General features: G+C 33.3%; 1 protein-coding gene across 7 annotated transcripts in view; it reads left to right on the forward strand.

Annotated features, from left to right (window-relative positions):
- Positions 1–15,458, forward strand: part of Ubr3 (ubiquitin protein ligase E3 component n-recognin 3) — a 207,193-nt gene that overhangs the window by 95,600 nt on the left and 96,135 nt on the right. For 4 of the 7 annotated variants that reach the window (XR_012447249.1, XM_074071067.1, XM_074071068.1 and 1 more), the window contains exons 20-25: positions 824–965; positions 2,311–2,415; positions 3,624–3,797; positions 3,980–4,012; positions 5,586–6,046; positions 10,622–10,710. Coding sequence is in view for 6 of the 7 variants with exons in the window: in XM_074071067.1 (XP_073927168.1) it covers positions 824–965; positions 2,311–2,415; positions 3,624–3,797; positions 3,980–4,012; positions 5,586–6,046; positions 10,622–10,710 (1,004 nt within the window). In the remaining variant the exon portion in view is untranslated. The remainder of the gene's footprint in view (positions 1–823; positions 966–2,310; positions 2,416–3,623; positions 3,798–3,979; positions 4,013–5,585; positions 6,047–10,621; positions 10,711–15,458) is intronic. The other 3 variants (XM_074071070.1, XM_074071071.1, XM_020156771.2) reach the window with 1 other exon arrangement.

The following is a 15,458-nucleotide window of genomic DNA, read 5'->3' on the forward strand; positions in this document are numbered from 1 at the left end:
AAAATTTTTTTGCCAGTTTGGTTTTTTGGGCTCTCAGCAGAAGTATGTTAATAGCCCTTGCAACATTTGTGAATTTTTCAGATTCTTTGTGTAATTCTCTCAAATTTTGCCTTTTGTGTCTTGAGTCTATAGTATTTGCATGTAAATTTGCAATTATCTTCTTGGGGTGCCTGTTACTCCTTCATCCTTGAAGAGAAACACTTCTTATTTCTCTTTGTGAGTTATCTTTCCCATTGAGGTTGAAGACTTTCAGTGGATCTGAGTTCCATTTCTGGGTTTTGTGTGAGTTCAACACTGTGCTCTGCCTTCTCAAAGGACGTATAAATCATTGACACAGTGTTAGTACTTATTGTTAATTCCCTCTTTTTTTTTCCCAGTACCTGGGTGACTCTGCTTTATTTCTCTTTTTTTTTTTTTTTGGTGAGGTCAAATATGCATATATTTTATATTTCGTCTAGCTTTTCCAGTTGTTGGTAGTGGGATAATTTTTAGGTTATCTGTTTTGCTGAATTATTAAGAGTATGAAATTTCTGAGTATTTTACTTTACATTCTTTTTTATTCATTTATCTTGATTAGCATTTTTTACTTTCATATTTCTTTTACTTAGTTCCTTCTCATTTTTATCCAACAGAAAAGAAAAGAGTAATGTTCATTATATGGAGAATAGAAATCTGTCTGGCATTTTGAAGCAATTATGATTAAAAACAGTTCTTACTTAAAAATGTTCTTACAAAAATGTGACAGAAATTGACATCTCTAAATTATGTCTGCAGCTTACTTTTAAGTCTATCATGTAATTTTGGTTTTGTTTTATTTTTACAGTTTAAAACAGAGTGGAAAATTCTCTGGAAATCCCTGGCCTCCTTATAAGAAAAGGACATCACTCCATCCTAGCTATAAAGGTCTCATGAGACTTTTGCACTGTAAAACTTTACATATTGTGCTATTCACTCTGCTTTACAAGGTACAGTAGTAATTTGAATTGAAAAACTTAAATTAGAATTTTTCATAACTCAAAAATGCTAAAGAAATTTTATGTATAACTACCACTTATAAAGCAAAGTGTATTTATACATTTATAATGTAGAGTTACAATCATGATGTTATAATTGCATGTATGTGAATTCCATGTTGAAAATAACCATGTAGCTACACCATCCTTTGTGGAAAACTATTCATCTTATTCAGCTTCAGATAGGAATATTTATTTTGTGATTTTATATAATAAGAAGTAAAATGTTATGGAGCTAGAGGAGTTCAGGCATGAACTAAGGAACCAAAAAAACCCACCGAACCCATTAAATGACAAATTTAGATGGCAGCTATACAGACAAGTAACCTTAGTTTAGGGTGGTTCTCTTTGCTTTTTACCTCTCATTAGGAATGTGACATGGAGGGCTTTGAGTGAGGTGCCTGTGTAGCAATATCAAAAGCTTATTTTTGGTAAACATTTCTCAAAGATGCTTTACTTTCTTGTTACATAGGATTTGTTTTGTTCCTGGGTCTTTGCACATACAACTGACTTACTTGACTAGTATTAATTGTGTCCTTAAGCTGGCATAAGTGGCTTAAACCTATAATCCTAGCTGCTTGGGCGATGGGTTTGGAGGACCATCTGGGCAAAATGTACACGAGACCCCATCTTAACTAATGGCTAGGTGTGGTGGTACATGCCTGTCATCCCAGCTATGCCAGGAAGCACAGATAGGAGGATCACATCCAAGATGGCCCTGGGCATAAAGCAAGACCCTATCTCAAAAATAACCATCAGAAAGGGCTGGGAGCATGGTTCAAGTGGTAGAATGCCTGCCTAGCAAGTGCAAGGCCCTGAATTCAATCTCAGCCACCCCTCCCCACCAAAAAAATTGTGTCTTCAAAAACATTTATACAGCCATACCTAATACTCAGAAATTCACAACTTTAATTTTACAGATTTTAAGAACGTTAATGCTTGATAAACAATCTGGTATCTTTGTCTTCAGAAAAGTGTCAGCAAATTAGGATATAAAATATCCTAATTCTTGTTAATTTACTAAATATTGGTATAGTTATATTAATGGTTTTAGTGGGCTATTTAATTTGTTAATCCATAGGAAGTGTGCAAGTTGCTATTTCTAGATAGTGCTTTAAGTCCTATGTAATTTTCAGAGGAAGCCTGGTTTTTTTTTATTATAGTATCTTCACTTACATACCTGATTTTTATGTATCTGATTATATTTTTCATCTTTATTAAAATGTTTTTGGATCTTTAAATGAAAGATACTTTGTGGATAAAAAGTAATCAGATGTATTTTTTTCCCTTTTCAAAGATTTTGATGGATCACCAAAATCTGTCAGAACATGTACTCTGTATGGTTTTATATCTGATTGAATTAGGACTTGAAAACTCTGCTGAAGATGAATCAGATGAAGAGGTAAGTAATTTTTTATATTTCAGAATTTTTAGGTAAGAGGCAGCCTTTATCTGTCTCCATGCAACTGATTCCAGGTCTGTATATAAATAAAGTGTGTTTATGGATTACCCTTAAAGTGTGCTTACAAATTCTTTAAATTTATATTAGAGCTAAAGCGCAATAGAAAAGGCCTTTTTGATCTTCAAATATATATAGCCTTTTAGAGCATTCATTGATACTTATGGGATTTAATACTTGTGTGTTTGAGATTATCATTATCACAAAAATTAAGAAAAGTGGTTAATGCATTTTTGATGTTATAAAAAGAATATTGATTATTGGTAAGCAATCATTAAGTTAGGACTTCAGTGTAGAAATTCTATTAATTTGATTAGGGATTATTTTTAACAGTATGTGCTTTCTGAAAAGATTTTAAAGTAATGGAATAAATGAGAGAATTTTTTGTAGCTTACTATTGCATTTTTAAATTATATTATTGTTGTACTGGGGGTACAGTGTGACATTTACAAAATGCTAATAATATAGCTTAGTTAAATTCACCCCATCCATCATTTCCTTTATCCCTTCTCCCCCCAAAGAGAATATTTAAAGTACTTAAGAATACAAGTTGTTAATGTGTTTCAGGGCTTTACAGTATTATTTTCAAAAAGCAATCATTAGAAATTAATTTCACAATTGTCAGATTTCCTGACTCCAAAACGACAAAATAGAACACAACCTAATAATAACCAAAAGAAAAAAAAATAAGTAGGACTAGACTGTGACTCAAATGGTAGGGCATGCAAAACCCTGGGTTTAATCCCAGCCTCTCCCGCTGCTCTCCCTCTCCCACCAAAAAAAAAAGGAAAAACTATGGTAGGTCATACTTTTGGTTGATTTTTCCATCATTAGTCCAAGGGAGCATTATTTGACTATATTATGAGGTATTACTAATGGGAAATACATATTTTGTAATGTTAAGTATTTCCAGATTTCAATTTGGAAATCTGGTTTATCTTTTAGGAGATAGTTTGCTAATTCCACTAAATTTATCCCTGTATTTTATACTTGATTTGGTTATTTACTCACTTTATAATTCCAGATGAAACTGTAAGGGAGTCAGGACTGTGGCAGGCTGTAGATGATTAATTAGGCTTGTTAAATTTCCATTGTACCTCAGACCTGATGTGACAAGCTTTCATATTCATATTTTTAAAAAAATGTTTTAGGTGTCAGTGGGTGGACCAGAACGATGTCATGACAGTTGGTTCCCTGGCAGTAACTTAGTATCAAACATGAGACACTTTATAAACTATGTGAGAGTGAGAGTTCCAGAGACTGCTCCTGAAGTGAAGAGAGACTCACCTGCAAGTACTAGCTCTGATAGCTTGGGTTCTTTACAAGTAAGTATAAAAGCAAGAAAGAAAACAAGGCAAAGCTTTGTTATATTGGGATATATTATTTAGGTGAATGTATGATATCCAAAAGAAAAAAAATGAGTTTACAGATAACTAAATTGTCTTTATTTCCTCTGATATATTTAAACAACTTCTGCCTCACCAGTTTTTTTACTTTTATCTGCCAGAGTTCACGACGGCCTAGAGTTCTCCAAAGAGAGGTAGTAGATGTGTATGATGTTTGCATTAACTAGCAACATGGCTTTAACTGGAAATGGGGAAAAACCAATTTGAAGTATTTGTGTTTGTGTTTGATTAATACAGTTAAATTAAAAAAATTCTTTATTGTACATGTGTTTTTTTACTATAATAAAGTAATTTAGGCTTAATTTAAAAGAATTCGTATTACTGATCTCAAAAATAATATTGAGTATTTAATAGTGGATTTCGCTTAACAGTGTTAGAAATATTTTGGCCAATTATGGTATATGGGATCTGCTTACATTCAGCGTTGCAGCTATATTGCTAACATCTTAAAAGCGACTTTCCTAAATCAATATTAATTTAATTACTGTCAGCATGTATGTTAATTTTTTTTTTTTTTGCTTCTATGGCAATTAATTAACTTTGATACAATAAGCCCATAAAAATCTTGAACTCCATAGATAGTGCTTTGGGACTCATTTTGAAAAATAGCTCTCTTATTGCATGTTGCTTTATTAATTAAAAAGCAGAAGTGAAAAATCTTGAAATGACATGGCAAATAGTTGAATTTAAACATTTTAGTTCCTACAAACTAGATTTTTATGAGTAGGGAGAATTGAATGAGACATTTCTCATAGTATAGGCTATGTGTAAGGACTTTGTTTTTGACAGTATGTTTTTGTTGTGAACATTGTAAAAGGTTTCAATTAAAAACTTGGAACCTCTATCAAAGGCAGCTTTTGCCCCTAATGATGGTAGAGTACTTAAAAAAATAGCTGGATGTTAAATAACAGTGCATACTATAATTTGACTCACAAAAACATCCTTCTGTGCTAACCTTAAAAAAAGCAAATGAAATCCATTAAATTGGCTCATATCTTAATTAAGAGATGATTTCTAAGAGCACTAATGCAGTTCAACTGCCTTAACGAAAAGCTATTTAGAAGATAAATTATTGAGAAAAACACTTAGTTTAAAAAATCTATTCAAATAACAAATCAAAAGTGATATTTAATTGTGAAACAAATCAATCTCTACATTTCAGTTTGATAACTTTAAGCATTTGTTAGAAGTAATTTTCAAATTTTTGAAGTGTTTTAAAAAGTGAAATTAATCACCAGTTCAGATTTATTAACTTAGAAAAATGTTGAAAATTAACATAGTCTTAAATGGAAACTATAGCAGTCTATCAGATGTTAGTAAAAGAGTATGTATAGTTTTTGAATGTTTATTAGAGCAGTTTTTCTTCTTTTAAACTGAGGAGAAATTTGGTTTATGATTTCTCTTTAATATGACTGTGGGTACTATTTAAACATTGTTTCTTTTCCTTTGTAGATAGGTGGATGAGGTTTAGAAAGAGATGCTATTGTTGATAATCTCCTTTTTTCTTCATTACTTTTTCCAGATTGTATGGAACTAATTCTATTTGAGAAAGGAAAGTGAAGGGACAGGTTTATTTAAAGAGAAAATCTAGTGAATAAATCTTTTTATGAAACTTCGATCATTCCTTTTGAAAGATTTAGTGATATATAATTAGAATTGATATGAATAACTTAATACTTTTTTCCTCTTTTTCATTTTTACTGGTAGAATTCTGGTACAGCTCAAGTTTTCAGCTTAGTAGCAGAGCGTAGAAAGAAATTTCAGGAGATCATCAATCGCAGTAGCAGTGAAGCAAATCAGGTGGTTCGTCCCAAAACTTCAAATAAGTGGTCTGCTCCTGGTTCAGCTCCCCACTTAACAACAGCCATTTTGGAAATTAAAGAAAGCATATTGTCTTTGCTAATTAAACTTCACCACAAACTCTCAGGAAAACAAAACTCCTACTATCCTCCTTGGCTTGATGACATAGAAATTTTAATCCAACCAGAAATTCCTAAATACAGTCATGGAGATGGTATAACTGCTGTAGAAAGAATTTTACTAAAAGCTGCATTGCAAAGCAGAATGAACAAACGCATCATTGAAGAGATATGTAGAAAGGTGACCCCACCAGTACCACCCAAAAAAATTACTGCAGCAGAGAAGAAAACTCTGGACAAGGAAGAAAGGTAATTTTTATTAATAATATTTTAAACATGTATGGTATAGTTGAAGATTTGATTTGATTTTCTCCTTTTTTGTCATCCAGGGTTAATCAGTTAGTTGGATGTTTTAGCAGCACATAATAGCTGATTAGTTTGCAAGATAAATGGAATTGAACATGGTCTGCTTATATGTATAATATTCGGAGTTCCTTTAAATTTATAGGCTTCATCAGAAAATTTTCTAGTATTGTTATTGCTGTAGGGATCTTATAATTCTCTTGCTATTTAAAAAAACGTATCAATTCAACTTTATCTGAAAATAGAAAAAACAGAAGCATTTTAAATATTTCTTAAAATAAGTACTCCTTTGATACTTTATAATCCTTATCAGTATATAATTGCTAACTATTAAAATGTGGGGAGATGGTGTAGGAAGGCTGAATATAGTGCAAATACTGTGTATACATTGTATGTAAATGGAAAAATGAGACCTGTTGAAACTATTCCAGGAATAGGGGAGAGAGAATAAAGAAGAGTGGAGGGGGTGAATTCAACTATGATATATTGTAAGAACTTTTGTAAATGTCACAGTGTACCCCCAGCACAACAATAATAAGGTAAAGATAAATAAAGAAAATTAAACAAAAAAAAAGAAAGGTCACATTCCACAGGCAAAAAAAAAAAAAGTAATGTTTTTAGATATGCCCTAAGTATCTTATGCCTGTAGTTTTTGGACTTTTAGGTTGCTTCTAATTTGTTATTAAATCATAAAACTTACAAATCTTCCTTTTTTTAGACTTATCTTTGACTTTCTTGGAATGATTTTTTATAAGTGGGATTTTTGGGTCATGTGCTGTGAACATGGTATGACTCTTAGTGCACATGGCTTGCTAAGAGTTATGTTATTGTGCATTGTCACCACTTGTTTTCCCAAAATTTTTGTCCCCATTGCCAACCCTACTCTCCATAAACACAAGGTGAACCTTGAGAGATTGAAACTCAAAAAAACCCCAAAAAAACAGGCCTCATGCCTGTAATTCTAGCTACCCAGGAGGCAGAGATTAGGAGGATTGTGGTTGGAAGACAGCCAGGGCAAATGGTTTGTGAGACCCTATCTGGAAAATACTCAACAACAACAACAAAAGGCTGCCTAGCAAGCATGAGTCCCTGAGTTCAAACCCTAGTGCTGCCAAAAAAAAAAAGAAAAAAGGAAAAAGTCCAAAACAAATACACAAAAAAACCCCACATACCTTCTGATGCATGTACATAATAAAAAACCAAGGACATTAAATTTTTTTCAGATGAAATTAAAGATTTCTATTGTTATCTTCTCTGAGATTATAAGTAATTTATAATTGGTTTAATTTCCCTTGAAACAAATTTGTCTACTAAACCAACATATGGAGAGTCTAAAGGGATCATCTCAATATTATCTTAAAGATCTTAAATTAAGAACCTTGAACTTGTGACATCTAAGGCTCTTTCATATAGGTCAGAATCATGTTAAACACATTGTCTGAACTACTGTTGTGAACAATATGAATAATATGAATAATACATTATTTAATAGTTTGAAGTATACTTTAGAGGTACTTCTGGACTTATTTCATGTTCTTAGTTACTTTTAAAATTAAACGTAGGCAATTATGAGTTGAATGATCAATGGAAGCCAGCCCAAGATGGATTTTATACTATTGATACACTCCCTATTGATTGAGCATCAGGATTCAGTGAAGGAAATACACATGGTTTAGAGTGAGGTAAGAGTGGAAATTGTGAGATCAGGCTATTTTAAGGATTTAGAAGGGCAGGTGTAGTGATGGTTTAAACTATAGGGTAATAATTTGGACAACAGATGTGTATGAGATATTTAACAAGTACAGGTGTTATATTAGCTGATCAATTTGATATGGGAACTGAGAGTTCTAACTTCCACGATGCTCCTGTTTACCAACTAAGGGAATATAAGAAGGTGCTAAGGTTCAGCAATAAAATTGATATGTTTGTTTCTGGACTTTACTGAATTTAAGGAGGACATTTGGGTAAAGATGTCTAGCTAGAGATAGGGTTTGAGTCAGTAGTGGAGTTTGACCTAATGTCCTTGAGCTTGCTAGGCAAGTCTCTACCACTTGAGCCATACTCCCAGCCCTTTTTGTTTTGCTTTGTTTTGTTTTTTTGATATAGGATCTTGCTATGAGCCAAGACTGGCCTGGAACTGTGATCCTCTTCTTCCTTAGTTAACTGGGGTTATAGGTATATGCCACTATATCCAGTGGGAAAAATTCTTACAGCTTCAGATATCTTCATATAGGTAATAGTAGAAGTCTTGTATATGGAAGACTGTGCACAGTGATGAGAAGAATCTAAAGGAAAAAAAAAAGGGAATGAGTAGAAGAGATACCTACAAAACTGACTGAAAAGGGATGACGAGTAGAGTAGGAGGTAAATGGATGATTTGGTATTAGAGAAGACAGAAAAGGAGGAAGTTAAGAAAAGAAGACATTTATCAAGATTGCTTAGTGCTACAAGATTTCAGATAAAAGCATATCAAAACTTACAAATTTACGAAGTAGTGATAAAAGAGTTCAAACATGTATTCTATCAATTCTATTGTCCCTCAGCATTTTTGGACGTCTCCTAGAGTACGTTGAACATCTATAGCGTATTTTTGTTTATTTCCATTTCTTTTGTGGCAAATATTTGTCCTGTGAGGACAGACTTAATTTTTATGAATTTTTTTATTTTAAAGCAATCTTAAAGAAATGTTTTGAGAATAGTATGTAACGTCTCATAGTAGGACAAACCACAATGCTTGTCTTTATGGTTGTTCCTTATTGCCTCCATTAATTTGATGGGAGCAAATGAGTAAGCAATATAAAAATTTCTGTTAGCATTTCATTCTTCTAAATTCTACATGTTATATCTTTTTTCCTCAGCTTTATTAGGGTATAAAGGACAAGTAAAATTATATACTTGATGGTTTAATATACATATATGTCATGTAATGATTACTAAAATCTAATTAACACATCCATTGCTACAGTTACCCTTGTGTGTGTGTGGGGGGGTGATGACACTTAAGATTTATCAGCAAATTTTAAGTAAACAATACAGTATTATTAACTGTTTTCACCATGCTATACATTAGATCCTCAAAACTTAAACATTGTATAACTGAAGATTTGTGCCCTTTTTCTCCGTTTCTACCATCCACTGCTCATAGCAACTACAGTTCTCTTTGAGTTTGATTTTTAAAAATTCTCCCTGTAAATGAGACCATACAATATTTGTTTTTCTGTGTTTGGCTTATTTCACTTACTGTAATGTCCTTCAGGTTCATTCATATTGTTGGAAATGACAGAGCTTCCTCTTTTTTTAATGGCTGAATAGTATTCTGCTGTGTGTATGTATAAAATGTAATACATATGTTTGTGTTATATCTTTGAATCATTTCAGATTAATAGAAAAATATTTTTCAGGTTTTTCATGGTAATGACTACATTTAATCTTGGTTTAACATAATGATTTGACTTTTATAGTGTATAGATATAATGGACATTAAAAGTGCTATAGTATATTTCATTATGGTTCTTTGTCTCATGGCTTTGATCAGTTTCTCTTTGAGTTTCATTCAAGTAAAATGTTTGTCTCTCCTGATGAGTTAATATATAATTTTCCTTTTTAAACCTTCTTTTCTTCCTTTTCATCCCCTTTTGTTAAAATTACTATTTTAACCTTCACTTACTAGAAGTAAAATTTTATGCTCAATAGTACTCTTAGCATCACATAATCTAGGGAAGTCTGTCTTCTTTCTTGTTTTTTTTTTTTTAAATTTTATTTTCCTATTTTATTGTGCTGGGTGGGGATATTTTCTTATTCTAAGTTATGGTCTTGTTTTATTGGTATCGGTGGTTTTATTTTGTAACCAGTTTCAAAATATTCTTTGGGATAAATTAATAAAAAAGAATGTAGTAAACTAATACAAAGGAATAATTATTCTTTGATTTAAAATACGGATTTATTCTTTGTTGTTGTTGTCTTTGACTCTCAATAGTTTTTTTACTTTGTATAAAATAAGTCAAACTTGAAATTTCTCTTAGTAGAAACTGGGAAATTTACTGCCTTATCCTCATTCCATATTAGGAGAAACCTATTCTTAGGGCAACAGTAAATCTGATTATTTTTATCTTTTAGATTTTGTTTATTTCTGAACATCATAGCTTTTAGGCAACCAGCTTAATTCTCATTTGTGCCTGCAGTTAAATTGCTAGTCTCTTGCTGACAAAAACTCTTCTTGCTTTGCCAGCTGACACATACTGAAGAAATTGTGTGTTTGGAAATCCAAATTTTATTATTATTTCACACTTTAAAGTAAATATTGACTTTTATGTTTACCTATTGAATCAGTGAGTATGAAGCCTCTTAGAAGCCATAGAGTCCTTTCAAGGACAATCAAGTCTTAACATAAAATTTAACATGTAATATAGAAAATAGTTTATTTTCCACTGTATGTGAGGGACTTTCATACATTATGTACTCCTGAAAGATAGTAGATTAGTCTTAAACACATCTGGTACTTACAATATTTTTTCTGTTTAGGCGACAGAAAGCTAGAGAGAGGCAGCAGAAATTGCTTGCAGAGTTTGCTTCACGACAGAAAAGCTTTATGGAAACTGCAATGGATGTTGGTAAGTCAAATTTTTTTAGTTTGAAACTCTCATAATTATAGTTATTACTTTAGGGATAACTTAGTCCAGTCTTTCACCAGTTTTAAACTTTATAGACAGATAATTTTTTGTCTTTATTTAAACAATAGAGTAATGGGGAATCAGATCTTTATTATAGACAGTACATTCTGTTGTTGAGTAGAAGCACTTGTTAGAAGAACTTCTTGATGGTCGCAGTACAGTGTGCTTCCTCTGTTCTCTTCTATTAAAATGCCCCTGACATTTTTGAGGTCTGTTATATGCATTTGCTTTGGTCTTTCTTGTGAAATTATTCTAAGATCCATATAATGGTTTTCAAATACTTTTAGTGCCTCCTCTTTCTGCTACCTCTCAGTATTTCTAAAAGTTAAATGGACATTTTAGTTCAGTTCAGATTAGTATTAGGATTTTTATAATGAGAAGGAACACCATTTTCCTGTATGATGATAGATTGCTATGAGTAACCTTTTCTTTTTCTAAGAAAAATGTGTAATTATTAATGTATATTAATTATACAGATTAATGGGCATTACTGTGACATTTCCATACATGTATGTATTATGCTTGATTGTATTCATCCATCCTAATGGTCCCTCTTCTATTTTCATCCTTTTGTTTTGTTTTATGGTCCTGGTGATTTAACTCATGGCCTCATGCTTGCTTGGCAAGCACTCCTTCACTTGAGCTGTGTCCTTGGTCCTTTTGCTTTTAGTTTGTTTTTTAGATAGGATCATAGGCCAACATTGCCTGGGTAGTATATACAGGCTCCTTTTTCTCCATATCCTCACCAGCATTTGTTATCTCTATTTTATTTTATTTTTGGTAATAACCATTCTGATTGAGGTAAGATGGAATCTCAGTGTCAGCACTTATTATTATTATTATTAATTATTATTATTATTTTAAACAGGATTTGGCTATGTAGCCCAGGATGGCCTGGAACTCAGAATCCTCCTGCTTCAGCCTCCCAGGTACTGGGATTATAGCTGTGTGTCACATGCCTAGCTCCAGTATAGTATTGATTTGCATTTTCCCGATGGCTAAAGATATTGAACATTTTTCATGTATTTAGTGGTCACTTTTATTTCTTTTGAGAGGTGATGATTCAGATCACTTGCTGATGTGTTTGGATTACTTGTTCTTTTGTTGTTGAGTTTTTTGAGTTCTTAATATACTTTGGATAATAATCTGTCAGATGAATTGCTGACAAAAAATTTTCTCCTTTTCTGTAGGTTACCTCTTCACTCTATTGATTGTTTGCTTTGTTGTGCAGAAGCTTTTTAAATTTGATACACTTTCATTTGTCAATTCTTGTTTTTATTCCCTGAGATATTGGTATCCTAGGACATTATTACTTGTGCCAATTTCTTGAAGTATTTCCCCTGTGTTTTTCATTAGGAATTTTAGAGATTCAGGTCTTACATTAAGGTCTTTGATCCATTTTGAGCTGATTTTTGTACAAGGTGAGAGGTAGGGATCTAGTTTCATTCTTTGTCATGTGAATTTCCAGTTTTCCCAGTTTTCTTTAACCATTTGTTAAAGAGGCCAATGTATGTTTTTGTCACTTTTGTCAAGAATCTGATGGCCATAGTTGCGCGGGTGTATTTCTGGCTCTTTTAATTAGTCTATGGATCTGTAGTATGTTTTGAAATCAGGTGTTATGATGCTTCTAGCACTGTTCTTTTTGTTCAGGATAACTTTGGCTATTTGGGGGCTTTTGTGCTACCATATGAATTTTAGGATTGTTTTCCCTAATCCTGTGAAAATGTCATTGGAATTTTAATGAGGATTGCATTGAATCTGTAGATCACGTTCAGTAGTATGGTCATTTTAACAATATTGATTCTCCCAACCCATGAATGTGGGAGGTCTTTTCAGTTTTTAGTGTTTTCTTCAATTTCTTTCTTTGATGTTTTATTTCATTATAGAGGTCTTTTTTTTTTTTTTTCTTTTTCATTTTTCTTTTATTATTCATATGTGCATACAAGGCTTGGTTTATTTCTCCCCCCTGCCCCCACCCCCTCCCTTACCACCCACTCCACCCCCTCCCGCTCCCCCCCTCAATACCCAGCAGAAACTATTTTGCCCTTATCTCTAATTTTGTTGTAGAGAGAGTATAAGCAATAATAGGAAGGAACAAGGGGTTTTGCTGGTTGAGATAAGGATAGCTATACAGGGCATTGACTCACATTGATTTCCTGTGCGTGGGTGTTACCTTCTAGGTTAATTCTTTTTAATCTAACCTTTTCTCTAGTTCCTGGTCCCCTTTTCCTATTGGCCTCAGTTGCTTTAAGGTATCTGCTTTAGTTTCTCTGCATTAAGGGCAACAAATGCTAGCTAGTTTTTTAGGTGTCTTACCTATCCTCACCCCTCCCTTGGTGCTCTCGCTTTTATCATGTGCTCATAGTCCAATCCCCTTGTTGTGTTTGCCCTTGATCTAATGTCCACATATGAGGGAGAACATACGATTTTTGGTCTTTTGAGCCAGGCTAACCTCACTCAGAATGATGTTCTCCAATTCCATCCATTTACCAGCGAATGATAACATTTCGTTCTTCTTCATGGCTGCATAAAATTCCATTGTGTATAGATACCACATTTTCTTAATCCATTCGTCAGTGCTGGGGCATCTTGGCTGTTTCCATAACTTGGCTATTGTGAATAGTGCCGCAATAAACATGGATGTGCAGGTGCCTCTGGAGTAACAGTCTTTTGGGTATATCCCCAAGAGTGGTATTGCTGGATCAAATGGTAGATCGATGTCCAGCTTTTTAAGTAGCCTCCAAATTTTTTTCCAGAGTGGTTGTACTAGTCTACATTCCCACCAACAGTGTAAGAGGGTTCCTTTTTCCCCGCATCCTCGCCAACACCTGTTGTTGGTGGTGTTGCTGATGATGGCTATTCTAACAGGGGTGAGGTGGAATCTTAGTGTGGTTTTAATTTGCATTTCCTTTATTGCTAGAGATGGTGAGCATTTTTTCATGTGTTTTCTGGCCATTTGAATTTCTTCTTTTGAGAAAGTTCTGTTTAGTTCACCTGCCCATTTCTTTATTGGTTCATTAGTTTTGGGAGAATTTAGTTTTTTAAGTTCCCTATATATTCTGGTTATCAGTCCTTTGTCTGATGTGTAGCTGGCAAATATTTTCTCCCACTCTGTGGGTGTTCTCTTCAGTTTAGAGACCATTTCTTTCAATGAACAGAAGCTTTTTAGTTTTATGAGGTCTCATTTATCTATGCTATCTCTTAGTTGCTGTGCTGCTGAGGTTTCGTTGAGAAAGTTCTTACCTATACCTACTAACTCCAGAGTATTTCCTACTCTTTCCTGTATCAACTTTAGAGTTTGGGGTCTGATATTAAGATCCTTGATCCATTTTGAGTTAATATTGGTATAGGGTGACATACATGGATCTAGTGTCAGTTTTTTGCAGACTGCTAACCAGTTTTCCCAGCAGTTTTTGTTGAAGAGGCTGCTATTTTTCCATCATATATTTTTAGCTCCTTTGTCAAAGATAAGTTGCTTATAGTTGTGTGGCTTCATATCTGGGTCCTCTATTCTGTTCCACTGGTCTTCATGTCTGTTTTTGTGCCAGTACCATGCTGTTTTTATTATTATTGCTTTGTAATATAGTTTGAAGTCAGGTATTGTGATACCTCCTGCATTGTTCTTTTGACTGAGTATTGCCTTGGCTATTCGTGGCCTCTTGTGTTTCCATATAAATTTAACAGTAGATTTTTCAATCTCTTTGATGAATGTCATTGGAATTTTGATGGGAATTGCATTAAACATGTAGATTACTTTTGGGAGTATAGACATTTTTACTATGTTGATTCTACCAATCCATGAGCATGGGAGATCTCTCCACTTTCTATAGTCTTCCTCAATCTCTTTCTTCAGAAGTGTATAGTTTTCCTTGTAGAGGTCTTTCACATCTTTTGTTAGGTTTACACCTAGGTATTTGATTTTTTTTGAGGCTATTGTAAATGGAATTGTTTTCATACATTCTTTTTCCGTTTGCTCATTGTTAGTGTATAGAAATGCTAATGATTTTTCTATGTTGATTTTATATCCTGCTACCTTGCTATAGCTATTGATGATGTCTAGAAGCTTCTGAGTAGAGTTTTTTGGGTCTTTAAGGTATAGGATCATGTCGTCTGCAAATAGGGATATTTTGACAGTTTCTTTACCTATTTGTATTCCTTTTATTCCTTCTTCTTGCCTAATTGCTCTGGCTAGGAATTCCAGTACTATGTTGAATAGGAGTGGAGATAGTGGGCATCCTTGTCTGGTTCCTGATTTTAGAGGGAATGGTTTTAATTTTTCTCTGTTAAGTATAATGCTGGCTGTAGGTTTGTCATATATAGCTTTTATAATGTTGAGGAACTTTCCTTCTATTCCTAGTTTTCTTAGAGCTTTTATCATGAAGTGGTGTTGGATCTTATCAAAGGCTTTTTCTGCATCTATTGAGATGATCAAGTGGTTTTTGTCTTTGCTTCTGTTAATGTGGTTTATTACGTTTATTGATTTTCGTATGTTGAACCACCCCTGCATCCCTGGGATGAAGCCTACCTGGTCGTGGTGAATAATCTTTTTGATGTGTTGCTGAATTCGATTTGCCATTATTTTGTTGAGGATTTTTGCATCAATGTTCATTAAGGAGATTGGCCTATAGTTCTCCTTTTTGGAGGTGTCTTTGCCTGGTTTTGGGATAAGTGTAATAGTGGCTTCATAA

Source organism: Castor canadensis, chromosome 4, assembly GCF_047511655.1.
Source record: "Castor canadensis chromosome 4, mCasCan1.hap1v2, whole genome shotgun sequence".
Lineage (NCBI taxonomy): Eukaryota > Metazoa > Chordata > Mammalia > Rodentia > Castoridae > Castor > Castor canadensis.